The 26,185-nt window shown below is 35.5% G+C and overlaps 1 protein-coding gene across 10 annotated transcripts in view; it reads left to right on the top strand.

The window, feature by feature from the left end:
* Positions 1-26,185, top strand: part of ALMS1 (ALMS1 centrosome and basal body associated protein) — a 232,370-nt gene that overhangs the window by 20,104 nt on the left and 186,081 nt on the right. For 9 of the 10 annotated variants that reach the window (XM_059942937.1, XM_059942939.1, XM_059942940.1 and 6 more), the window contains exons 3-8: positions 7,166-7,361; positions 10,830-10,947; positions 12,079-13,853; positions 14,107-14,225; positions 14,332-14,481; positions 19,983-20,142. In XM_059942937.1, coding sequence (XP_059798920.1) covers positions 7,166-7,361; positions 10,830-10,947; positions 12,079-13,853; positions 14,107-14,225; positions 14,332-14,481; positions 19,983-20,142 — 2,518 coding nt within the window. The remainder of the gene's footprint in view (positions 1-7,165; positions 7,362-10,829; positions 10,948-12,078; positions 13,854-14,106; positions 14,226-14,331; positions 14,482-19,982; positions 20,143-26,185) is intronic. The other variant, XM_059942945.1, reaches the window with a different exon arrangement.

Raw genomic sequence — 26,185 nt, 5'->3', positions numbered from 1 at the left:
GTTAAGAAGAGATCATACTGGATTTAGGGTGGGCCCTTAATCCAATATGACTGGTGTCCTTGTAAGAGAGAGACACACAGGAAGAGGTCTGCCATGTGAAGACAGAGGCAGAGACGCAGTTATACTGCCATAAGCCAAGAAATGCCTGGGGCTGCGAGAAGGAGGAAGAGGTAAGAAGGATCCTCCCTCCCCTAGAGGCTTTGGATGGAGCATGGCCCTGTCAACACCTTGATTTCAGACTTCTAGCCTCCAGAACTGTGAGAGAATACATTTCTGTTGTTTTAAGCCCTCCACTTTGTGTAAGTTCATTATGGCAGCTTTAGGAAACGAATACAGAGGTATATTCCTAAATAGTTTAATATTCTCTGAGGGCATGTTTATGGTAGAGCACAGTCCAAAAATGGATATCTTCCCTTTTTTTGATCCTTGTTTTATAAAATATAAACCATGGATAGATCCTGTAGCTCTTCATTTCTGCCTTTATGCCTGGGTTCCTGGGTTCCTCAGAAGAACTGGAGGATTATACCACTTCCTAATTCTCTCCCCTCTTTTCTCCTTCTGGTTATTCTGCTCATTCATCCTTGTTGCTGTCATCCAAGTTAACTTTTTTTATTCATTGAAAACTATAGCTCTTGCTACACTGTCTTCTTTTAGTTTCTTTCACTTCAGCTTACATTACCCATCCAGTGTCTGAAACTCTTGGATCTTTGATCTAATGTGCAGAGATTTTTTTCCTCCACTCCTCCCAACCTTCTCCTATCCCTGCTTACCCCGTGGTCACAGTCTAGACCTTATCAGCTCCAGCAACTTAAGTACAAATGTCTCATCCTTTCTTCCCTCCAGCTACTGCCCCATTTAATATTTCTGCTCCCTGTTAAGTGAAATTTTCAAGAGTTTTTGGTCTCTGTTTTCTGATATCTTATCCTCATTTTTTAAAAAGTCAGGTTTATTGAGGTATAATTTAAATACAGCAAAATTAACTCTTTTAGGTGTACAGTTTGATGAGCTTTGACATATATATACAGTTATATAACTACTACACATTTGATTGCCATCACCCCCAAAAAGTTTCCTTGTGCCTCTTTGCAGTCAGTGAGATGACTGAACCCCCTGCTTAGTCCCTGGCAACCGCTAATCTCATTTCTGTCTCTATAGTTTTGCCTTTCAGAATTGTGTGTAGATTTTTTTTAAAAATTAATTAATTAATTTATTTTTGGCTGCATTGGGTCTTTGTTGCTGCACGCGGGCTTTCTCTAGTTGCGGCAAGTGGGGGCTACTCTTCTGTGCGGTGCGTGGGCTTCTCCTCGTGGTGGCTTCTCTTGTTGTGGAGCACGGGCTCTAGGCGTGCGGGCTTCAGTAGTTGTGGCACGCGGGCTCTAGAGCGCAGGCTTGGTAGTTGTGGCGCATGGGCTTTGTTGCTCTGTGACATGTGGAATCTTCCCGGACCAGGGCTCAAACCCGCGCCCACTGCAGCGGCAGGCGGGTTCTTAACCACTGCGCCACCAGGGAAGTCCCATGTGTAGATTTTTGAATCTGGCTTCTTTCACTTGGCACATGCTTTTGAGGTTCATCCATGTTGTTGCATAAATCAGTAGCTCTTTAAAATTTATTTCTGAGTAGTATTCCACTTATGTACAGGTTTTTAGGTTGACAGCTGGTTTCACTTCTCTTGGGTAAATACCTAGGAATGGGATTGCTGACTGATACGGTAACTGTACGTTTAACATTATAAGAAAGTGCCAAACTGTTTTCTGAAGTGCCTGTACCATTTTGCATTCCCCACAATGTATAGGAGTTCTAGTTGCTTTGCATCCTTGTCAGCTCTTGGTATTGTCAGGTTTTTTTTGTTTTTGTTTTAAAATTTTTAGTCATTCTAGGTATGTTGTGGTGTCTCATTGTGGTTTTAATATGCATTTTACTAATGATAATGTGCATCTTTTTGTGTACTTATTTGCCATCCATGTTTCTTCTTTAGTGAAGGGGTTGGTTTAAATCTCTTCCCCATTTTTTATGGGTGATTTGTTCCATTTGTTGAGTTTTGAGAGTTCTTTATATATTCTAGATGTAAGTCCTTTATGTGTTTTGCAAATATTTTCTCCCAGTCTATGGTTTTTCTTTGAATTGTCCTATTTGTTTTTTGAAGAGTAGAAGTTTTAATTTTGATGAAGTTGAAGTTGGTTTATTGATTTTTTTTTTTTTTTATGGTTTTTACTTCTTATGTCTAACCTGGTAAATTTTGACCTAATCCTAGATCACAAAGATTTTCTCCTATATTTTTTTCCAGAACAGGGTTTCTCAGCCTTGGTGCTTTTGATATTTGGGCTAGATAATTCTTTATTTTACAGGACTGTCCTGTGTATTGTAAGATGTTTAGCAGCATCCTTGGCCTCTTCCCACTAGATATCAATAATACTGCCCCATGTTGGTAAGCGTCAAAAATGTCTCCAAACATTGCCAAATGTATCATGGTTGAGGGGAGAGGAGGGTGTCAAAATCTTGCCCAGTTGAGAACGAGTTTTTGAAGTTTTATAGTTTTAAGTTTCACATATCTAAATCTGTTTTGAGTTGGTTTTTGATTATGGTGTGAAGTAGGGGTCCAGCTTCTTTTTCTTACATATGAATATCTAATTGTTATTCCAACACCATTTGCTGAAAATACTCCCTTTTCCCTTGGCATCTTTGTGTGGGTCTATTTCTGGACTCTCTATTCCATTGATTTATATCTCTATCATCATGCTAATACTGTGCTTTTAATTACTGTACTGTCTTGAAATCAGATAGTGTGAGTTCTCCCACTTTGTTTTTCTTTTTAAAAATGGTTTTGTTTATGCTAGATTCTTTGAATTTCCATGTAAATTTTAGAATCAGTTTGTCAATTTCTATTTAAAAAGTCTGCTGGAATTTTGATTCAAATTGCCTTGAGTCTATAAATGAATTTGAAGAGAATTGACATCTTAACAATATTGAGTTCTCTAATTCATAGACACAACAGTTCTTACAGTTTTATTTAGATCGCTAATTTCTTCATCAGTGTTTTGTTGCCTTCAGTGTACCAAACTTAATACATGTTTGTATTAGACTTACTGAAATGTTAAAAAAATTTCAATTCCTACTGTTCATCACAATTATATAGGAATATAATTGACTTTCTATATTGACCTAGTATCCTATGACCTTGCTAATCTCATTTACTAGTTCTAGTATAGTTCTTTTGTAGATTCTTTAGGACTTTTTAATGTATAGACAATCATATCCATTGTATTTTTTTTTCCTTTTTCCTTTTTGATATATATGCCTTATCTACTGGCTAGGATCTACTTATTCTTCTATTTGATCTTCTTGCGTTCTGACCTCACTTCTGTGAAAGCAAGTGTCACGAACAAATTTGTGTAGCTGAATACAGTAAGCACTTTTCTGTCCTCATCTTAGATGCAATAAATAGCATTTCATATTCTTAACCAATGCTTAACTTCTTAAAATTATTTCCTTTCTCGGCTTCTCCTGGTTTTCTTTCTACTCCTCTGGCTATTCTTTCTCAGTTTCCTTTGCTGCTTTATCGTCCCCTGTTAAACCTTAAAATCAGAGGTTGCAAGCTGTGGACCTGCATATGGCTCAAATGTGGTTTGCAGGAAAAAAAAAATGGGGGGGCACAGTGTTTTAAAAACTTTTAAACAGAATACTTTAAAGTGTGCATGCAGTGCATAGTTGGCCACAGGTCCCATTACTCTCTAATATCAGGCAGGTTTACTCATTTCTTTCACCTCCCTGTACCTATACACATTTGAGTTTTTAACTTCTGCTTGAAATGTTGGAATGTTTTGGTTCTCATCTCGATCTAGGGCTTTAAATATGCCTGTGTACTTAAAAATCCCAAGTTTGTATCTCCAACCTTTACTTCTCCCTCAAAATTTGTTTGTATTTATTCTGTTGTTTATTTGTCATCCCTCTTCACATCTGTCAAAAAATATTTAGAGATTTGAGGCCCTTTTTATATTGGTTGAAAAAGTATAACACTCAGAATCATAGCAACAAAATAAGCAGAAAGAAAAGAATGGTCAACAGATTTTTTAAAATTTTATTTTATGAGGGGAAATTATAAGAGCATGTTTACATGGAGAGAGGAATGATTCAGTAGAAAGGGAAAATGCATGAAGGAAAATGGGAGAATCACATATAGGAAAGAAATCATTGAAAATAAATGGAATGAGGTGGGAAGGTCTTTGATAGGTAGTAAGACTTTTTTTAAATCACAAGATGAAAATCTGGGTTAGGTAATGGGGTTGTAGATCTTGTGCTAGGAAGATAAGGAAGGTCCATCTCCTGTTCTTCGCTTACTAAAGTAGGAAATGAGGTCATCAGTTGAAAAATGAGGAAGGAGGGTTCAGTAGTTCTGAGGAGAGAAAGTATGAAGTAATCATTTTAGCCAATCAAGTTACCCGGAAAATAGAGTAGAATTTCCAGGCAGGGCTGAGTGCCCTTGAGGTTTAATGTCATCAGTCTAAAGGAAAACTAGTGTAGGTGTGTGCTTTCTTCAGCAGTGTGCTGCTGCTTGGATTAAGACAAGCAGAAGGTTCAACCAGAACTGAGCTTTTGCCAGGCAAATAGGATAGTGGGGGAAAAGGGTAAGAAAGAAGAGATGTTTGCAAGGTAGTGATTATAAGGATGATTATGAACTCTCAGAGTGGTAAAGAGGGAAATACAGGTAAGAAAGGAATTATGAAAAGTGTAAATGTGACAGGATAGTTGTCTTCATAAGGTTACAAAATTATTGCCGTTGAAGAGCTAGAGTTAAGTAAGTGATCTGTGGAGGTCAAAGGATGGGCGGGAGAACACATGGATACGTCTCTCATCAGTAGTGAGGAATAAACTATGGAATGAGGCTCAAACCCTGGTCAAAGGGGCTAAGAGATGAGTTGGGGACCCGAGATTTTGCTGTAGTGAGAGTCACAAGATGACTGGAATTCCCTTGCTTTAAAACCCATTCATTTGACCCACTATCCCCTATTGAATAGAGTGCTCTCAAAAGAAAAAAATTAAAATAATCATTCTCGTATTCCTTTTATTTTCAAGTATTAAAAATGTAAAAAGCATGTTTCCAGTAGCAATGTTTGATGTTAAGGATTTGACTAATTTATCTGACATAGATGGGATTGATATACTTTGGAATGTCAAAGGTCTATAATCCCATAAGCCATAGATGAATAGTGTTAATATTTTAGAATATTCACTCCAATATTTTTCTCTGTATCTATTTATATAACTGATATTAGGTAGTGGATAGTTGTGTATCTTTTTTTTTTTTTAACTTACTGTAAGAGCATTTGGTTGGTGAATTTTAAATACTGGAAATAATCCTTTAAAGAAAAAAGTCTTGTTGAAATTGTGAAATCTTTCTAAATTGTAGTACAACATATTTTTATGGGTGGGTCATTTGGTAATGAAAAAAATATTCTCCTAAAAAAATTTGAGTTGGTTAAGGAAGAAGAGTAATAGACTACAAAATAATGCAAATCAGTACATTATATATCTAAGCATGTTGATTGCCATCAATATAATGTCTCATCTTTTTATTTAAACAAATAAATGTAAATCAAATGAATTCATTTAACAAAAAATTTTATATAAATAATGAAAAACTGCAAGTAGAGGAAACATGGCAAAGAGAAAAACAGAAATAATTAAGTTAGAAAATAGAATTGTTAAATTCAAGGCAAAATATGTACATTCCTAGTAGATCCAGTCAAGAAAAAAAAAAAACCTTAATGAAATAGACTTAATACAAACCTATCAAAGCTTATAGAGTTGGATTAGAACTAGGAAGAAATCAAGAATGTTATAATAGTACCAGCTATCAAAAAGGTTTCTGGATCTAATGGATTCACTGGTGAAATCTTTTATATTTTTAAGGAAAATCAAATTTCCTTGTATTAAAAAAATATAGAACAAGGTTAGAAAACAAAAGAAGCATTCTACAATACTGATTAATCTTATGAGTGAAAATGTTAAAGACTGTGCTAGCAAATATGATTAAGGTCTAATCTACCACTACCAAGTAAGAAATGTGAAGTTGTTGCAATATGAAGAAATTTATTGCTGTATTTTATCAGATGTAATTGGGGAAAAAAAGATGCTATAATGTAGTTTGATCAAATTTAGTACTCATTCCTAATCAAATTAATTTAAAATGAAAATAAAAGAATACTTTAATAGCATGATAGGATGAATATTCTTAACTATTAAGTAATACCAAATTTAAAAAGAAAATGTGTTTAAAAACTGCTTACCATTAGTATTTAATTCAACTTTATTTCAACATTGCTACCTAGTGTGGTCTGTGGATTGGTGCCAGGACATGAATTGCTTGTTACTGTCAAGAGATAAGTACAAGAATTAAGAAGAAGTGTTTAGAAACTTTTATAGCAATTTGATGTTCTTTAGAACTAGAAATCAGATACTTAGACTTGTGTTTTGTATTTTGGGCTTATATATCTTTTCAATTTCATTTTCCTAGTTATTTTTACTAGTTTTTAAAATTAGTTTATTATTTTTCTTTACTTGTTACCTGTTAATTTTTATTCGTATTTTAATAAAATGTCAGTCTGTAATGAATTGGAAGTAGGAAAAACTGATCCTTCCTATAGATACTTTGAGAAACATTTTTCTGAATCATGCCACTAATATAAGAGTAAATATTTGAAAGAGACAAATGAACCACTCACTACGCATGAACCATATGATGTTTTGCACCGAGAAGTCCGCTAGAAACTAGTATAGCAAGTAAGAATTCAGTAAAGTGGTCACATGTAGAGAATATCGTAGTTTTAGGTTTGGAAGTTTTTTTTCAGTTTTATTATTATCAAATTGTAAGATTTCATCATGAAGAACCAAATTTATTGTTTTAATGATGAGAAGTAACTATTAAAGAATAGCAGAAATGCCAGTGATTCAACACGTTAAAAGATGGGTAATAATGGGAAAAGATAAAAATGTTATTAATACTGTGAAAAACACAGAAAGAACAGCTTTACTTTTTACAAATTTTGATGGGAATGTTGTGAAATAAGAAGCTGTATGCTACGTGAATGGATGTTTTAATCTAAATGTTAATATGTATGGTAACTCAGTTAATGATTTAGCATATTTTCCTTCAAAATTATTGTTTTAGAGAACAGAATCTTGGCATTATCTTCCTCAAGAAATGGACTCTTCCCACACCTTGGATACAACCCAGACCAGGTTTAATGTGAGAGAGAAAGGGACTGAAGTGACAGACTTCCCCTCTCTGGAGGAAGGTATATTGATCCAATCAGAAAATCAAGTAAAGGAGTCGAACAGAGATCTCTTATGTTCTCCATTGCTAGGTAATGCCTCTTTATTTTTAACTCGTAGTAATACCTCACATTTGTAAAATACTTTTGGGAGACTGCAAATCTTGCATCTAAATCCTTTCTTGAGTTGAGGAGCTCTGTAGAACTGTACTCAAAGGTATTAGCTTATTTCTGGTTTTCCACACTGGCCAGCTGGTCTAGTTATATTTAAATGTGCAGTTGCTCCTCATTTTATCTCCCTCTGTTGCTCTCAGAAGGCAAAAAGGTGGTAACTTCCTCTAGTGGGTATGCCTCCTTAGTCCTGAATTTGTGGAGTTTTTCTTGGGGTAAACCATATATTATCCTTTGACTACTTCTCTCAGCAGTGGAGGCTCCATGATGTATAAAAAACAAAAAACAAATGTTCATGCTTAAGCTCATTAGATTCTTAAAATTAGTTAAGACATATATTATTATCCTAAGTTTTCAGACCCAAACATTGAGATAAAGAGGTTAAATGACTTGTCTGAGGTAGAGCTTCCTGCTTTCCTCTGTTTAATATGGAACTGATTTATTAGCTCTTTACAAAAGATGAACTTTAAGTACTTTTCAAATCATCAAGGTAGGAGGTAGAATTGTATTATCACTACTTTGGATTGTTGCACATATATAAGAATGCTTAGCCAATATGGTAATTTCAGTTTTTTCATGCCTAAATCATAATTCAGACAAATATTCTTTGGTTTTTCCTTCCATTTTCTTCAGATTTTTATTTTCAAAAATTGAAGAAAATGCAACAACCACATATTTTACAATTAACTTTTGTCAAGGGAGTGGGATTCAACCATGGAGCTGTCTTATCAGAGTTTTGTAGAGGAGCAAGAATTAGGAGTTAATTCAACAAGTTCCTTTCAAATACAAGCAAATACTATCCAAGTAAAAATACTAGGGCCAATATATTCAGTGATGTAGATCATCAAAGTCAATTTTAGTTTTATATTTTAAGAAAGATGTTAACATTAGAGTTCCCTTGTGGGAGGAGATTACTATGATAGTAGATGAAAGGGAAGACTTTGCTATGATCAGGTATTTGAAGGGCTGTCATGCTAAAGAGGAAGCAACGTATTTTTCATTTATTCATTTACTTAACAAATATCTAAGTGCCTATTGTGTGTTGGATGCTAGGGATATATAGATGAAAGCTACTTCCTCTTTTGGGAAGACAATACATTAAAAGGAAAATAATAGTAACATGGGATGAGTTGGATAGTGGTCTAGAGCAGGAGTCTGCAAACTACTAGCCATAGGCTAAGGCCTGATTTTGTGAGCTAGAAAAGGTTTTAGCATTTTTAAAGGATTGTAAAAACAAAAGAAGTATATGGGATAGAGATACCATGTGTGATCAACAAAGCCTAAAATATTTACTAGCTGACCTTTTATAGAAAATGTTTGCTAATTCCTAGTGTAGAGGTTAAAATGAGACTACGTAGCTTATAGGGAGGCTGTTTTCAACTTGATACAAGAAAGAACTTTCTAATAGAGCCATTTAATAATGGAAAGGCTATATAACAAAAAAAAAGTGAGCATTATGTCATAGCAAAATGTCAAGCAAAGTTCTCTAATAGAATAGTTTCAGCATTGGGTTGGAGAATCATCGTGCTACATGGCTTCTAAAGTATTTTCTAATGTAAAGTTTTATAACTCCAGCTTCTCATTTACCATACATAAAGTAGAACATTTTAATCATTAGATCAGATCCCAGAATCTGATGGCCAGAGGAGATTTCATCATTGCTTTTTTGTTATGCTTGAATCCAGTCATTCTAGTGTGTATCTCACCAATGGCAAATGTCATGATGATGACTGGTGCCAGAACAGTTAGGTATCTCAAAAAAGAGTGATCCAGGCCATCAGCAGTTGCCCAAATATGAGGAAATGTGGGGTCTTTGTTAAAAAATCTTCATGATTCTTAGAGGGGTAAAGATTTCTGTTATGAAGGTTTAAGACTGAGTCTGTAGCCAAAGAGGAACCATACCGATTAGTCCTTGGTGGTAAAGGTTATCGTTATCTTTCAGTTTCTCATTTTTAATTAATCCATTCAGTAAATAAATAATTGTATTTTGAGTGCCTACTAAGTGTAGCTGGTACTTTGCTAGGCATTGAGGGTACAGCTGTGAATAATGCAGACACGGAGTTGATAATCTAGGTGGGAAGCAGACAGACCAAAGATTAAAACAAGAGTGTGACAGTTATGATAGGGAAGGTATGCAGTATTTATTATAGATTTATTTATTATATATATATATATATTTATTATTATTTATTATAGATTATAGATTATAGATTTCTTGAAATCAAGAAAGTATACTGTAGCAACAGTATTACCTTCATATTGAAAGAACAATTCAGTTTTAGCAAAACATCACCAATCTAGTTAAATTAATATGAAATAGAATGCTGTTGGTTTTATAGTTTTGTTTCTATTAAAATTTAATTTTTTGTTTTATAGTTGTAGAAATACTATAAGGAATAAAGAGTTTATACCTAGTTGTACATATTTAAGGACATTATAATAAACCTTACTTAAGGTGGCATTCAGGAATTCAGAAGAATTTTTTTTCCTTTAAATTAGCAGTTCTCAAACTTTTTGTTCACAGGATTTCCTTGACACACTTTAAAATTACTGAGAGCTTTTGTTGATGTGGATTATTGATATTTTCCCATATTAGAAATTATTAAAACTGAGAAATTTAAAAAATATTTATCAACTCATTAAAAAGTAACAACTCCATTGCATGTTAACATAAATTATCTAGTTTTTTAGAAAAATAACTATTTTCCAAACCAAAAATATTTAGAAGACTAGCGTTGTTTTACTTAAAAAAGAAAAAACTGTAATGTCTGACTTAATAGAAGACAGGTGGGTTCTGATAATCTGCTTCTGCATTCAGGATGTTGCTTTATCATAGGTAATGTAGCTTCTGGAAAATTCCAGTGTATCCTTATGAGGGAATGAGAGTGAATAAGGCAAATGATATGTTAATATTACTTTGAATATAATTTTGACCCCAGGCATCTTCTGAGAGTGTCTTAGGGATGCCTGGGAGCCTGTGGACCACACTTTGATGTAAGATAGGAAGAAACACTCATAATGGTTAGGAGCACTTGCTAAAAAGTAGAGTGTTTAGGCTCAGATTGCACTCTGGCACTTAAGCTATTTGAATGTGGACAAATTACTTAGTATTCTTTAAGATTTATGATCATGTTTCCTCATCTATAAGATGGGTATAAAAATACCTATACTTCAAGGTTGTTATGAGGATTAAATAAAATAGTGTATGTTAAGTGCCTGGATCTTGTCAGGCTATTAATAAATGGTATTTGCTGCTGCTGCTGTTATATTATCATACTAATGCTTGTAGAAACTTCCAGATGGCAGCATATTTAGGTTCTTTAAAATATTATATAAGCTAAACAATTAATTTTCAGCATTCCCAACATCTTTATATTTGAAACTTTGCAGTCATACAAGACAATTTCGCTTCTCCTGATTTGCCTTTGCTGACATGTTTGACAAAAGATCAAGAGTTTGGGCCTGATTCCTTGTTTCACCAAAGTGAACTAGATTTTGCACCTCTGAGGTAGGATGATTTATTTTTCTGTTTGCATGTAACCTTTCTACTCTTTCTTTTCTTCTAAGTTGTTACTAATATTAATGACTTCAGGTGAGACTTTGGGTTGGGAGCTAGATATTCTCAGTACACACTGAAGATAACAAGGCCCTAAATTAAGGCATGATACATGTTAATTTGGCATAGTAATATGTGTAAAAATGAGCCAGGGGACTTCAGTTTCTTTAAAAATAATTTCTAATGTATTCTAGTATATTAGGCATATTTTAATTTAGAAGGCACACTAATTTTCTTCCTTATAAATCTCCCCTTTTGCTGCCCATCAGCCCACACCCATTCTGTAAAAAGCATTCATTTCATGGTCACTAGCTTGTTTGGCACTGTCATTTTTGTCAGCCAATATTGAATGAACCTAGCTATCTCTCCTTCGTAGGAGGTGCGAATATGAGCTAACACGATTTTTCTAATAGACACATCGAAATTAACAGTTACTCCAAATTAATGCCCTTTAGTCATAATGAGAGACAAGTTGAATTCTCCAAAGCATATTTGGAATTATCCAAGAATATGTTTTCTTCTTTTAGAAATAAAAAAGATGCCTTAAATTAAAAGTATAAATGTTAACAGAGTAAAAACCTCTGCCCTGTGCTATGTATTACTTTAAAATTACTTTTATGAAAAGTGTTCTATATGCAATAGTCAACCAATGATTAGGTTACTCTTTTGTTTGGGGAGTAGCTCACTTAATTGGTTTTCAAGAGCATAATAAATGAGTAGTAGAAGAATTAATGCAGGTTAAATGAATATTAAATTATGGTAGGTGATAAATTACAGATTTTAAATAGTAAAGTTTGAAATTTTCATTTAAAGAATCACTTTTTGGGGCAATATTGTTTTGAGGGAAGCCTGAGAAAATATCAGGGTCATAGGATGGTAGTTTACCTTCTGTTTTAAAAAAATTTGCTTTGTTCAATCATTAGCCACCCTAAAGGAATTTGAAATTAGGACTTTGTTTTTCAGTATACTTTCAAATAACCTCGATTTCAGTGACATATCAGTTTTGTATTTTTTCATGTTAGTATTTTAAAAAATAAATGTTTTTAATGTGTTATTTATTTATTTTTAACTATATATTTTCAGGGGAATTCCTGGTAAGTCTGAAGACACTGAATGGTTTTCTCGACCGTCGGAAGTTAGTGAAGCTTTATTCCAGGCAGCCTCAGAGGTAGCTTCAAACTTAGTTAACAGTTGCTTTAGTGTATCTCAGCACCCACTTATAGGTAGTACAGCTATTGAGTCTCAGCGCTCTTTATTAACTCTTGAACAAGGGACTGAAGAAGAGACTGTTTCACCTGACACACTTGAGGATCTGAAAACCCCCAAAGACTCTGATAGTTATGATGCTCTTTATTCATATATGTCATGGAAGACACAAGAAGTTATACAGGAGCCAGAAACCAATTTAGCTGATAAAGATCAAGTTTCTTTTTCAACTGCATCTGATACAAGTGATGAATACGTAACTCCTAAAGGAAGTGACAGTTTTGATGCTTCTTGTTCATATGTGCAATATGGGGAACAGGAAGCTTTACAACAGTTAGAAAAATATTTAACCAGTAGGGACCGTGATTCTTATTCAGATTCATCTGACACAATTGATAAAAATAAAATTCCTAAGGAAAGTGACAATTTTAGTGCCCCTTTTTCAGATATGCCATGGAGCAAACAGGGAGCTTCACACCATCCAGAAATATGTCTAATCAGTAAGGACTGTGTTTCTTTTCCACGTGAAGTTGCTCCTCGTTTTTATAGTAAAATGCCACATTGTTTTTTGCATTGTTTGTTGGAAAGAGGAGGAAGAGAGGTTCCCTTGACAGCTGATAGTCATTATTTTGAGAGTGTTTATTTAAGGGCTCCTGCTGAGAATGAGATGAAACAAAAGATGGATTCTTTGGAGGGTTATAAAAGAAATGAAGAAGATCTGGGGAAAGAATTATCTCAATGTTTTGAACTAAAGGAGAATAGAAATACTTTAGGATTTTCAGAGGTGCATCCCAGATCTTCAGAAATACAATATATTGAGAATGTTGTAGTTACTGATAATTCTGTAGAAGTGCCAGAAGCACATATACTCTCCAGGGGGCATGATACCTCTAAGATGGAGGTTTCTGGTGGTCCTCTTCACACTATTAAATCCAACTCAGATGAGACATCAGAACAGCTGTGTTTTCAAGAAGAAAGAAACCAAAAGCCACCTTCTGCTTTTGGTGGGAAAAATGTTGATGCTACTGAAAATGTAGCCTTTCAGGCAGTTATTGCCTCTATTGAACCTTCTGAGAAAGAGAGTACAGTAAATGAAATCCAAACTGACATCAATAAATCTTTAACAAATGACAGCCAAGAAAGTGAACCAAAAAATCCAGATCTTTCCTTATTAAATTATTATGAAAACTTTTTCTTTGATAAACTTAATCATCCACCCTATCAATCTACTCCTGGGGTGTTTGAATCAGCAGCTTCAAAACCATTGTTGTATAAAAAAGATGATGGTGATAGCTCCCTGTACTGGCATCCTAATTTAAAATCACTCCCCAGTGCTCCTCAGGAAATATTCATTAAGCCACTTTCTCTTAGTCCAGAGCTTAAGTCGTCATCTTCTTTAAGTGAAAAATCTCTCAGACAGGCTGTTGGTCTTGGCAAAACACAGTCGGCTTTATTTCAGTATGATACAGACAATGAACCGTTTCTTCCCATTGGGAAGATAAAGTCTGTTTCTGCTCTTGACCTTGCAGAGAAGTTAGGATCTTCAAACATTATTTATCCAATGAAAATACGGACTTCAGATTCTTTGGTTTTACAAGATTTAAAGCAGCACACCTTTGAAGAAGTTGCAGATTCCTCAAACTGTATTTTGGGTAAGAATGGAAACTCTAGTAACGTCATTGAAGGTCCATCTGCAGCTGTAGGAAGCAGCTTTTCAGCAAACTTGGTGGCATGTGATGCAGTCACAAGGTGCTTTGCCAGTGATCAGTGATGCATCATTAATTGCAGTTGGCCAAGAGACATTGCTGAAAGCTGATACAGACCAAGGTGAAATTCCTCGGCCTGTGGGAGCCAAGTCCAGTTTTACTGTCTATACAATTATGCAAAATGACTCCTATTTTGTAGAGGGCCTGCAGGGGAAGGCTGAATCTGACATCTATACTCTGGATGATGATACTGAATGCTGTAGCCTAGATGAAAATGCTGTTGTATGCAGGAAAAGAGTTGTTGAACTACAAAGAGAGGTGAGACAATAAAATGATTGTTGGGGAGAGACATGGTCTTTTCCAGTATTGTTTCAGGAAATGGTATTGTTATTTGTTTTTACTTTTACTCTTTACTGTTTCCCAGATACGTGACCAAGGTGACTTGACTGGTGAGTGCATTAAGCTAGCAGGTTTAGAAAATTTGCTTGATGATCTAGAGATTTGTGACAGCTCCCTGCACTGGCAATCTACTGTACAGCTGCCATCTAAGGAAGAGAGCAGTTTTGAAGAGCCTGTAAGTTTTTCTGTTTGACATTTCTTATGCGGTAGGGAAAGAAATATTTTATTTGAAAAATGAGGATGAAAGTAAAGGGCCGTTTATATCCTCTAATACCAAATTGTGATGTCTAATCTGGTTTTCATCTGATATCCAGGAATATGCTGCATTAATTTGTTAGAGGTTGGCATAAAAGAAATATTTGTGCTTCGTAGACCATGAGACTTAGTGACTTCTGTGGTGTTTTGGAAAAGACCATCCTTTGGAGCTTGCAGGCCTTTCATCTTGAGGCATCTTAACTCTTCCAAATTGTGCCAGCAAGAACCTTTGGGATGGTGTTAAGATTAGACTCATTCATGGAGATATTCAGTTGTGCTTTTTTCCCCCTCTGGCCTTCAATGTACGGGCCTTGGTATATAGGCCCTGACATATTCAAGTATTTGTTTAGAAACCCCTGAAAGATTTTAACTTCAGAGGTATCTTGAAGTCAAAATTTTCTTTTACATACAAGGCTTCATTTACCTGGATCCTTGGATCTTTTGGCTTTAATGTTTCTCTGGTCCCATTGCCCATCTGGTTTTGTCTGATACTGTCAGCTCCAATCTGGGTCCCGCTTGCTGATAATATATTCTTACATTCTGTTAGTCATTAAAGACAGTTAGGTCATATATGTGGTATACTTAATGTTACCTTCCCATTCCTATTTTCCCATGTATAAGATTAGTATGTCATTGGAAAGCTGCTAGTTTGAGTTGCAATTATATTTTAAAATATTTATTTATTTATTTCGCTACACTGGGTCTTAGTTGCGGCATGTGGTATCTAATACCCTGACCAGGGATCGAACCCTGGCCCCCTGTGTTGAGAGCGCAGAGTTTCAACCACTGGACCACCAGGGAAGTCCCTGCAATTATATTTTGACCTTTAGGTTCAGGTAGTTGAAAAGAGAAACTGAACAAAGATTTTGTGATGAACTTTTCCTTTTATTTACAATTTATTGAATTTATTTAAAAATTTTAATATAGAGAACTGTTAGGTTAGTTTTATTTTCTTCAACATTCTAGACATTGTTTAATTCTAATTTTCAATTTAATAACGATGGGGATGAAAATGATAGCTTACACGCTGTGCTCAAATAATATGCTAAGAGATTTACTTACATGCCTCAATTCATTTAGGCCTTTGGTCAATCCTATCAGGTAGGATTGTTGGGGATTATTATCATCCCCATTTTACAATTGATATTTAGAGGGTTAAGGAACTTGCAAGTAGGGGAACTAGTATTTGAAACTAACCTTGTCAATATACTTAACCACTATACCATAAACTGTTCTTCAGTGAAACCAAAGCCAAGATTTTGCATCATTTTGGCAAGAGTGAAGGTCAAAGTTAGTTTTAATAAGAATGAGAAACAAAATATCAATTTTAAACTTAGTTTCTTTTTTCCTTTTTCTTCCAGTTTTATTGAGATATAATTGACATACAACACAGTATAAGTTTAAGGGATACAGCGTAATGACTTGACTCACATCCATCATGAAATGATGACCACAATAAAGTTAGTGAACATCCATCGTCTCATATGGATACAAAATTACAGAAATAGAAAAAAATTTTTTTCCTGATGATGAAAACTCTTAGGATTTACTTTTAACAACTTTCATATATAACATACAGCAGTGTTAATTATATTTAAACTGAGAGTTTCTGATTTTTTTGATAGTGCTACTTTTGTAATTTATGTCAACTTTTCATGTAGATAAAATATATTTAAAGACATGAAGATGTATTTTCAGTTAACAGTGATGTGCTGAGATTAACTCTTACACAATTTCAATTTTTTTTGGGGGGGGGTTTATTTATTTATTTATTTATTTATGGCTGTGTTGGGTCTTCGTTTCTGTGCGAGGGCTTTCTCTAGTTGCGGCAAGTGGGGGCCACTCTTCATCGTGGTGCGTGGGCCTCTCATTATCGCGGCCTCTCATGTTGCGGAGCACAGGCTCCAGACGCGCAGGCTCAGTAATTGTGGCTCACGGGCCTAGTTGCTCTGCGGCATGTGGGATCTTCCCAGACCAGGGCTTGAACCCGTGTCCCCTGCATTGGCAGGCAGATTCTCAACCACTGTGCCACCAGGGAAGCCCCAATTTCAAATTTTATTTGCCCTTAACTGTAGGTTTTTAGTCCAGGGAGGATGCTGTTCTCTATATTGTCTTTCACTCTTAGCTCTCTTCTGTGGTCTGGGAGTTACGTAATGCTAACATGAGGGAAACAATGAGCCAGACATGGTGATAATTTTCCTGCATGGCCCAGCTTGCTCTCAGGGGGTTTGCCTACTCTTTGGTTTCTTCCTTATTCTCATCTGTGTCTCAAAAGAGGCATTCATACTTGTTTGCCTCACTTTGATACGTATCCGTCATTCTCTAAATGATTATTTGAGGATCCACTTATGTATGATGTAGGCTGGGGCTATGAAGAGACTGTGGAGAATTGGAGTCAAAACCCTGTTCAGTTACTTTGTTAGCCTTGTGCCTTGGGCAAATGAGTTTCGAGGATCACTCTCCTTCCTTGTCTACATAAAGAATAGGAACAATAATAATCAACCTCAAATGTTTTTATGTTAAATGGGGTGTAAGGTATGTAGCACTTACATGGTTAGTGCCTGGCTGTTAGTTCCCTTTACTGAAACTAGACCATTAGACTCTTACCAGGGCTTTCCTACTCTAATTCGTTATTCTGTTCCTTCTCTCTCCTTGTTTCTGGCAGCAGCATATTACATTCTTTTAGCCTCTATAATAAAATACTGTTTTAGTATCCCTTATTTTGGCCACGTAACTCTTAAATATTATTTAAGGTTGACTCCTTAGATTTCTTTCGTGTTTTTGTTGGTCCCCCCTCCATCCCAAAGAATTTGTTTCCTCTCAAGGTTTAAATGCTTTTCTCTGTGTGGATGGTTATCATCTCTATTTTAAGACCCTAGTATTATTTCTCTTAGGTAGACCCATATTCTATCTTGCATGAAATTTTCCTGTGAATCGTCCCAACATCTCATTCACCTTGCTTAGATCAGAATGACTCATTTTTTTCCTAAAATCAGAGTGACTTACAGATTTTCTCAGTTCTTATAGAGGTGTTAGCATTTCTTGGTTTCTTCATTGTCTTTGATTCTGTCTTCATTATTGATAAAAACTAGGAGATAAACCAATCTTGATTTTGTTTTCCCTCCTGACTCCTTTAATTTTTAGTGATAAACATCTGTTGATCTCTTAAACAAATACGTCTCATCTTTTTCATTCTGCATTTTCTTTTTTATTAACTGCTCTAATAATCTATATATTTCGAAGCTTTGAAATGTTATCGAAGTCAAGATTGGAATAGAAAATTTTTTCCCTACGTTTGGAAGCTTTAGGGGAAAACTTCTATTAAACACAGTGCATGCATGAGCACACACAAGTACTTATCTATCATATATGTGATATATACAGTTGACTGGGAACAATGTGGGATTTAGGGGCACTGACCCTCTGCGAAGTTGAAAATCCACAGTTGGCCCCCTGTATCCCCAATTCCACCATATTCATGGTTCTTCCACATCCACACATTCAACCAATCTTGGATCATGTGTAGTACTGTAGTATTTACTATTGAAAAAAAAAAAATCCATGTATAAGTGAACCAGTGCAGTTCAAACCCATGCTATTAATGAGCTGCATGTCTCCTTCGGCAGTAGGATAATTGAAAACTAAGAACTTCATGCTATGTTTAGAGCAAGGTTCCTCTGCATTATTGCTTTGGGATTGGATAATTCTTTGTTGTGGGGGGCTGTTCTGTGTATTTTAGGATGTTTATCAACATCCCTGGCCTCTACTTACTAGATGTCAGTAACATTACCCCCACTAAAGTTATGACAGCGAAAAATGTCTCCAGGTATTGCCACATGTTCCTTGGTGGGGGGAGGTGGAGGAGTGCAAAATCTTCCCCATTTGAGAACTATGGGTCTAGAGAAACTATATGGGCAGAAGAAGTAGAATTATTTATTTCCACATTCTGCCAGCTTCTTAAGAATGTTTGTTACTACACACTGAAAAACCCTTCATAAAAGAGGATAGAAAAATTCATGCTTATGTACATTTTTAGACTCCCTCCTGAGAGGGCAGCACTGGAATAACTTTTTAGGAAAATAAAAGTGGTATGTTGTTTTTATATGAGAGTATACTGTGAATTTGGTGAAAAGTTGTGTAATGTTTATGTACCAACATCAGTACTAATAGTTTCTAATTTCTTTTTTCTTTTTTTTTTTAAAGATTTTTTTTTGATATGGACCATTTTTAAAGTCTGTTGAATTTGTTACAATATTGCTTCTGTTTTATGTTTTGTGTTTTTTTGACTATGAGGCATGTGGGATCTTAGCTCCCCAACCAGGGATCGAACCCACACCCCCTGCATTGGAAGGCAAAGTCTTAACCACTGGACTGCCCGGGAAGTCCCCTCTGATTTCCCTTTTTTTTTTTTCACAGAAGCCATGGTTTGTATGAAGATCCAATTATTTTTGAATTGTGTAGACTATTAGTAAGAAGGAATCCTTTTTTTTTTTAAACCAGATTTTATATTTTATTCAAATCACATTTATTTTAAATTTATTTATTTATTTATTTATGGCTGTGTTGGGTCTTCGTTTCTATGCGAGGGCTTTCTCCAGTTGCGGCAAGCGGGGGCCACTCTTCATCGCGATGCGCGGGCCTCTCACTATCACGGCCTCTCCCGCCGCGGAGCACAGGCTCCAGACGCACAGGCTCAGTAATTGTGGCTCACGAGCCCAGTTGCTCCGCGGCATGTGGGATCTTCCCAGACCAGGGCCCGAACCCGTGTCCCCTGCACTGGCAGGCAGACTCTCAACCACTGCGCCACCAGGGAAGCCCTGATTTCCTTTTTAACGAGGACTTGCTGGAATGTCATGAAACTTCAGGAACTTCTTTTTCAGCATTTAACCTTTACTTCATCAGTTTATATTTCCCACTACTTTTGTTTCAAAAAATTTGAGAACTTATGTTTTTTGGTAACTGATCACAGATGCAGTTCTTTGATGTGTTTATTTTTCTTCTAAACATTTGTGGATTTCTTGAAAATATTTCTGTTATCTCTTCCCTCCTTTCCTCTTTCCTTTCCCTAACATACCTCTCCTTCTTAAAAAAAAAAATGTCCTTGAGCTTGTCAAGAATATTACCATAGTTCAGATCATACTATTGTTAAGTAGCAAACTTCTGAGTAATAGAACACTTCTAGGTCTCCTATCTGTAATATTCTATACAGGTAGACTTCCAAACCCTCAAATAATTTGTAGAGCCTTCCTGGAATTAACCAAACAAGATATGACCTATATATGAATTCAGGAGGGTTGAGAATATGATCTTGAGGAACTGGTATAGCTGCTTAGCATTCATTTTCATAAAAATGAGGTTATTTTTTAGTAGATGAAGTCTAAAATTAATCTTATTTTCTTCGTTTTTTATCTCTTTTCATAGGTATATCCTTCTAATATGGACATTAATCAGTCTTTTTCATCTGTATTGCCTCCATTTGTTCCTCATGAGCCAACTAGAGAGTTGGAGTATCACTCTTCAGATCTCAGAATGTTGAGGGTATCTCCTGACACTGTGCCAGGGACTCTCAAACATTCAACAGGTACGTAGAGAAGGAGATTTTTTTTTTTTAATTAATTTATTTATTTATGGCTGTGTTGGGTCTTCGTTTCTGTGCGAGGGCTTTCTCTAGTTGTGGCAAGTGGGGGCCACTCTTAATCGCGGTGCGCGGGACTCTCACTATTGCGGCCTCTCTTGTTGCGGAGCACAGGCTCCAGACGCGCAGGCTCAGTAGTTGTGGCTCACGGGCCCAGTTCCTCCGCGGCATGTGGGATCTTCCCAGACCAGGGCTCGAACCCGAGTCCCCTGCATTAGCAGGCGGATTCTCAACCACTGCACCACCAGGGAAGCCCGAGAAGGAGATATTAAGTGTCCTATGACTAGCTTGTTAAAAATATCTTGCTGTGCCTAATTTTTTACTTTTGAACTCCTGCAATAATGTTAACTTTGGATTAGGTGTATTTATAAATCCTCAGATCTTTTATTAGATGAAGCATTTGATTTTCATTGCATTCTTCATGACAGTGTTTAGAACTGAATTACATGGAGGAGTCTGATATTAGAGTCAGTTTGTTTCTATATTCCTTTCTGTGACTTGAAGGGAAAAGGGAATTAAATGAGCATAAGAACAGATACAAGTTTACAGAGAGGAAACTGAGAGATTAGTTTTGAGGTAGAAAGCAAGATTGTCTGCTGAGGGAGGTTGAGAGTTGTGGAGGTGGGTTAAGGGATTTGAGGAGAGTGGCTTGATGAAGGCTTAGAATTTATGTTGAAGTGAATAGGGGATGGAGCTGACCAAGGATAAGCAGATGGATTGGCAGGTAGTTCTGAGAAGTCAGCTGAGGTTGGAGATGCCTATCCTGGACATTTTCATGTAAGTGAAATCATACAATATGAGATCTTTTGTGGCTGGCTTCTTTTACTGAGTACGTTTTCAAGATTTATCCATGTTATAGTGTATATCGGTACTCATTCCTTTTTATTGCCAAATAATAGTCCATAGTATGGATATGTCACATATTGTTTACCTGTTCATCAGTTGATGGACACTTGGGTTGTTTTCCACTTTTTCATGAATAATGCTGTTATGAACATTGACGTACAGGTTTGTGTATTTGTTATTTTTATTTCTCTTTGGTATATATCTAGGAGTGGGAATTTCTCGTTCATGGTAACAGTGTTTAACATTTTGAATAACTGCTAAACTGTTTTCCAAAGAATATGCACCATATTACATTCCCACCAGCATTATGAGGTTTCCAGTTTCTCCACACCCTCAACAACAGTTGATTTTCTGTCTTTTTGATTATAGCCATTCTGGTGGCTGTGAAGTGGTATCTTGTGGTTTTGGTTTACGTTTCCCTAAATGTTACATTATTGATTTGAGATGTTTCTTTTTAATGTAGGTATTTACATTGATAGATTTCTAAACACTACTTTAGCTGTGTGCCTTAAGTTTTGGTTTGTTGTGTTTTTGTTTTAATTCATCTAAACTATTTCCTAATATACTTTATAGGATTTTTGTGCTTTTAAATTTTACTGAGGGATGTTTTATGTCCTACCATAATGTTTATCCTGTAGAATGTATGGTTCGCGCTTGAGAAGAATGTGCATTGTGCTGTTGTTAGGTGGTGTGTTCTATACATGTCTCTTAGTTCTAGTGGGTTTATAGCATTCAAGTCTTCTGATCCTTGTTGATCTTCTGTTAGTTTTCTCCATTTTTGAAAGTAGGGTATTGAAGTCTCCAATTATTATTGTTTGTCTGTTTTCCCCTTTTCTGTCAGAATTGTTTCATATATTTTGAGACTTTGATATTAAGTGCATTTATGTTTATAATTGTTATATATTCCTGATGAATTGACCTTTTTGCTGTTGTCCCTCTTTAATTCTAGCAACATATTTTTTTGTTTTATTTTATTTTATTTTTTTTTGTTTTTTTTATTTTTTTTTTTATTTTTTTTTTTATTTTTTTTTTATTTTTTTTTTATTTTTTTTGTTTTAAAGTCTATTTTGTATTATGTCTGTGTGGACTTTCCAGTTCTTATGGTTGCTGCTTGAATGTTGTATCTTTTTTCATCCCTTTACTTTCAACCTATTTATGTTTTTGAAGCTGAAGTGTATCTCTTGTAAATAGCTTATAGTTGTATCTTTTTTATTTCTTAATTCCAGACTGACAGTCTTTGCCTTTGATGTGATTGTTTAATCCATTCACATTTAATGTAATTATTGATAACATTGGATTTACACTTGCTGGTTTACTTTTTCTTCTCCATATGCCTCATGACTCTTTTGTTCTGTTCTTCCTTTACTGCTTTTTATTGCATTAAGTGAATATTTTCCAGTATTTTAATTTCTTTAATAATTTTGTAGCGGGCTTCCCTGGTGGCGCAGTGGTTAGGAGTCCGCCTGCCAATGCAGGGGACACGGGTTCGAGCCCTGGTCCGGGAAGATCCCACATGCCGCGGAGCAGCTAAGCCCGTGCGCCACTACTACAGAAGCCAACACGCCTGGGGCCCATGCTCCACAACAGGAGAGGCCCGCGCACCGCAACAAAGAGTAGCCCCCGCTTGCAAAAGCCCGCCCGCAGCAACAAAGATCCAGCGCAGCCAAGAATAAATAAATTAATTAATTAAATTAAAAAAAAATTTTGTAGCTAATTTTTATTTTTTTTTTAAATTAATTAATTAATTTATTTTTATTTATTTTATTTTTGGCTGCATTGGGTCTTCGTTGCTGCATGCAGGCTTTCCCTAGTTGCAGCGAGCGGGGACTACTCTTTGTTGTGGTGTGGGCTTCTCATTGCGATGGCTTCTCTTGTTGCGGAGCACGGCTCTAGGTGTGCGGGCTTCAGTAGTTGTGGCATGTGGGCTTCAGTAGTTGTGGCTCACAGGCTCATTAGTTGTGGCACATGGGCTTAGTTTCTCTGCGGCATGTGGTATCTTCCTGGACCAGGGCTCGAACTCATGTTCCCTGCATTGGCAGGCGGATTCTTAAGCACTGCGCCACCAGGGAAGTCCTAGCTAATTTTTAAAGTTATATTATTAGTGGTTGCTCTAGGGCTTATAAAATTTATCTTAACTTACCAGAATATACTCCCAGTTTATACTAACTAAATTCTAGTGTGATACAGAGATGTTTCTCCTATATAGATCTATTCCCTCTTCTTTGTATTTGCTATTATTATAATACATAATACACCTATATGTTACAAACCCAAGAGTAGATTGTTACATTGTCATAATTATTTATATAATTTTATGTATTTTAAAGAAGCTCAGAGAAGTAGAGAGAGCAAATATTTATATTTATAGAGCTTGTTACATTATTATTTGAATTTATTCTTATTTCTTATTCTCTTTATTTGTTCCTGTGGATTTATTATCACCCAGTGTCATTTCCTTGCTGTACTCTAACTTTGCTCCTATGTACCTCCTTTTGATGTTATTGTTGAATATGTTACATTTCTATATGTTATAGCCCCAATAATACAATTATATATGTGTTGTTTTATGTAAGCTTGCTTTTAAAATCTGTTAGAAGAAAGGAAAATATGCAAGTGTCCTGTCTTTTTGTAATTACCTAACAATTATCTTTACTAGCACTATTTGTTTTGTTCTGTAAATTCGAATTACTGTTTGGTGTCACTTGCTTTCAGCCTGAAGAACTTCCTTTAGTATTTTTTGTAAGATGGGCCGGCCACCAACAAATTCTCTCAGTTTTTGTATATCTGGGAATGTTTTTATTTTATCTTTTCGAAAGGTAGTTTTGCTGGGTTTTGAATTCTTGGTTGACAGTTTTTTTTCCCAGCACTTTGAATATGTCTTTCCACTGTATTCTGCCTTTATTGTTTCTGATGAGAAATCAGCTATTCTTATTAGTGTTCCATTGTATGTGATTTGTTTCTTTCTTGCTGCTTTCAGGATATTCTCTTCGTCTTTCAGCATTTTGATTTTGATTATGATGTGTTGGTATGGATCTCTCTGTTTATCATTGAGTTCATTGGGATTCTCAGAAGTGTAGGATAATGTTTTTCATCTTTTTCATCAAATTTGGGAAGTTTTCGGCCATTATTTTTTTCTGCTCTTTTCTGTTTCAGATATCCCCCATTATATATATGTTAGTGCACTTAATCTTGTCGAATAGCTCTCTGAGCCTTTGTTCATTTTTATTTATTCTTTTTTTTTGCTGTCCTTCAGCTTGCATAGTCTCTGTTATCATCATATTCACTGATTCTTCTGTCTGTCCCTATTTACTGTTGAGCCTCTAGGAAATTTTTCATTTTAATTGTACTTTCCAACCCCAGAACTTCCATTTGCTTCTTTTGTAAGTTCTATTAGCTTATTTTCTATTTGATGAGACATTGCCATTACCTTCTTTTAATTTTATTTTTTAATGTTTCCTTAACATCTTTATTGGAGTATAATTGCTTTACAATGCTGTGTTAGTTTCTGCTGTATAACAAAGTGAATCAGCTATATGTGTACATATATCCCCATATCTCCCTCTTGCCTCTCCCTCCCACCCTCCCTATCCCACCCCTCTAGGTGGACACAAAGCACTGAGCTGATCTCCCTGTGCTATGTGACTGCTTCCCACTAGCTATCTGTTTTACATTTGGCAGTGTATATATGTCCATGCCACTCTCTCACTTCGTCCCAGCTTACCCTTCCCTGTCCCCATGTCCTCAAGTCCATTCTCTATGTCTGCATCTTTATTCCTGTCCTGCCCCACGGTTCTTCAGAACCAATTTGGTTTTTTTTTCTTTTTAAGATTCCATATATATTTGTTAGCATACAGTATTTGTTTTTCTCTTTCTGACTTACTTCACTCTGTATGAACAGTCTCTAGGTCCATCTACCTCACTATAAATAAATAACTCAGTTTCATTTCTTTTTGTGGCTCAGTAGTATTCCATTGTATATATGTGCCACATCTTCTTTATCCATTCATCTGTCGATGGACATTTAGGTTGCTTCCATGTCCTGGCTATTGTAAATAGGGCTGCAATGAACATTGTGGTACATGACTTTTTGAATTATGGCTTTCTCAGGGTATATGCCCAGTAGTGGGATTGCTGGGTCGTATGGTAGTTCTATTTTTAGTTTTTTAAGGAACCTCCATACTGTTCTCCATAGTGGCTGTATCAATTTACATTCCCACCAACAGTGCAACAGGGTTCCCTTTTCTCCACACCCTCTCCAGCATTTATTGTTTGTAGATTTTTTGATGATGGCCATCCTGACTGGTGTGAGGTGATACCTCATTGTAGTTTTTTGTTTGTTTGTTTGTTTTTGTTTTTTCACACACACACACTGTGTTTTATTTTTACAAGAGATAAAGACTGACACCAAGCATTGTAAATGGATGACCACAACAAAAGCAACAATGATTACAGTTACCAAACACGAAACACACTCATACTATGTCATAATATTGACATTCAGTCCAGTAATCCTCCACTGTAACAGCTCCTTTACTTTGCAGTGAAAACTGATTTGTATATTCTTTGCCTCTGAGTCCTTGTGGGATTTTTTTTTTTTAATTCAAACAGAAAGTCACAAAAATTATAATCATTCTCATCAGTTCACTCAGTCCCATGTAATTAATTTTTTTTTTATCTTGATCTTTTGTTAGCACTTTTATGAGTTCATCAGTTTTTCATTAGAGTTCTGAAAATGCTTATTCATTCAGTTCAGCAGTACAGTTACCAGAAACCTGTACTTGTCAGAGTCTTTTCTATGCATTCCTTGAAGATGAACCCTTTTTATAGGAACATATTTGCAAAAGCATCAGAGTACACCCAGAACTGTCTGTAACTGACAAAAGACTTAAAAATGACCACAGTTAAAGATTTGATGAAAGTTCATAATAGTGCAATTGACAAGGAAATTTAGTTATTTCTGAGATATACATTTTAAAGTAATAACTAGAATTATGACTTATAACATTATACCAGAACATATAAGATTTTTAGAAATTTCATGTAATGTCTGAAACATTTATATTAACATATTTCCATACAAATAAGCCAATGAAAGTTTAGTATTAGTTGTTTTGTTTGTTTGTTTTTTTATATTGCAGGTTCT

The sequence above is a fragment of the Balaenoptera ricei genome, chromosome 13 (assembly GCF_028023285.1).
Source record: "Balaenoptera ricei isolate mBalRic1 chromosome 13, mBalRic1.hap2, whole genome shotgun sequence".
Taxonomy (NCBI): domain Eukaryota; kingdom Metazoa; phylum Chordata; class Mammalia; order Artiodactyla; family Balaenopteridae; genus Balaenoptera; species Balaenoptera ricei.
Note: the sequence above shows the minus strand (reverse complement) of the source record. Positions and strands in the feature narration are given on the sequence as shown.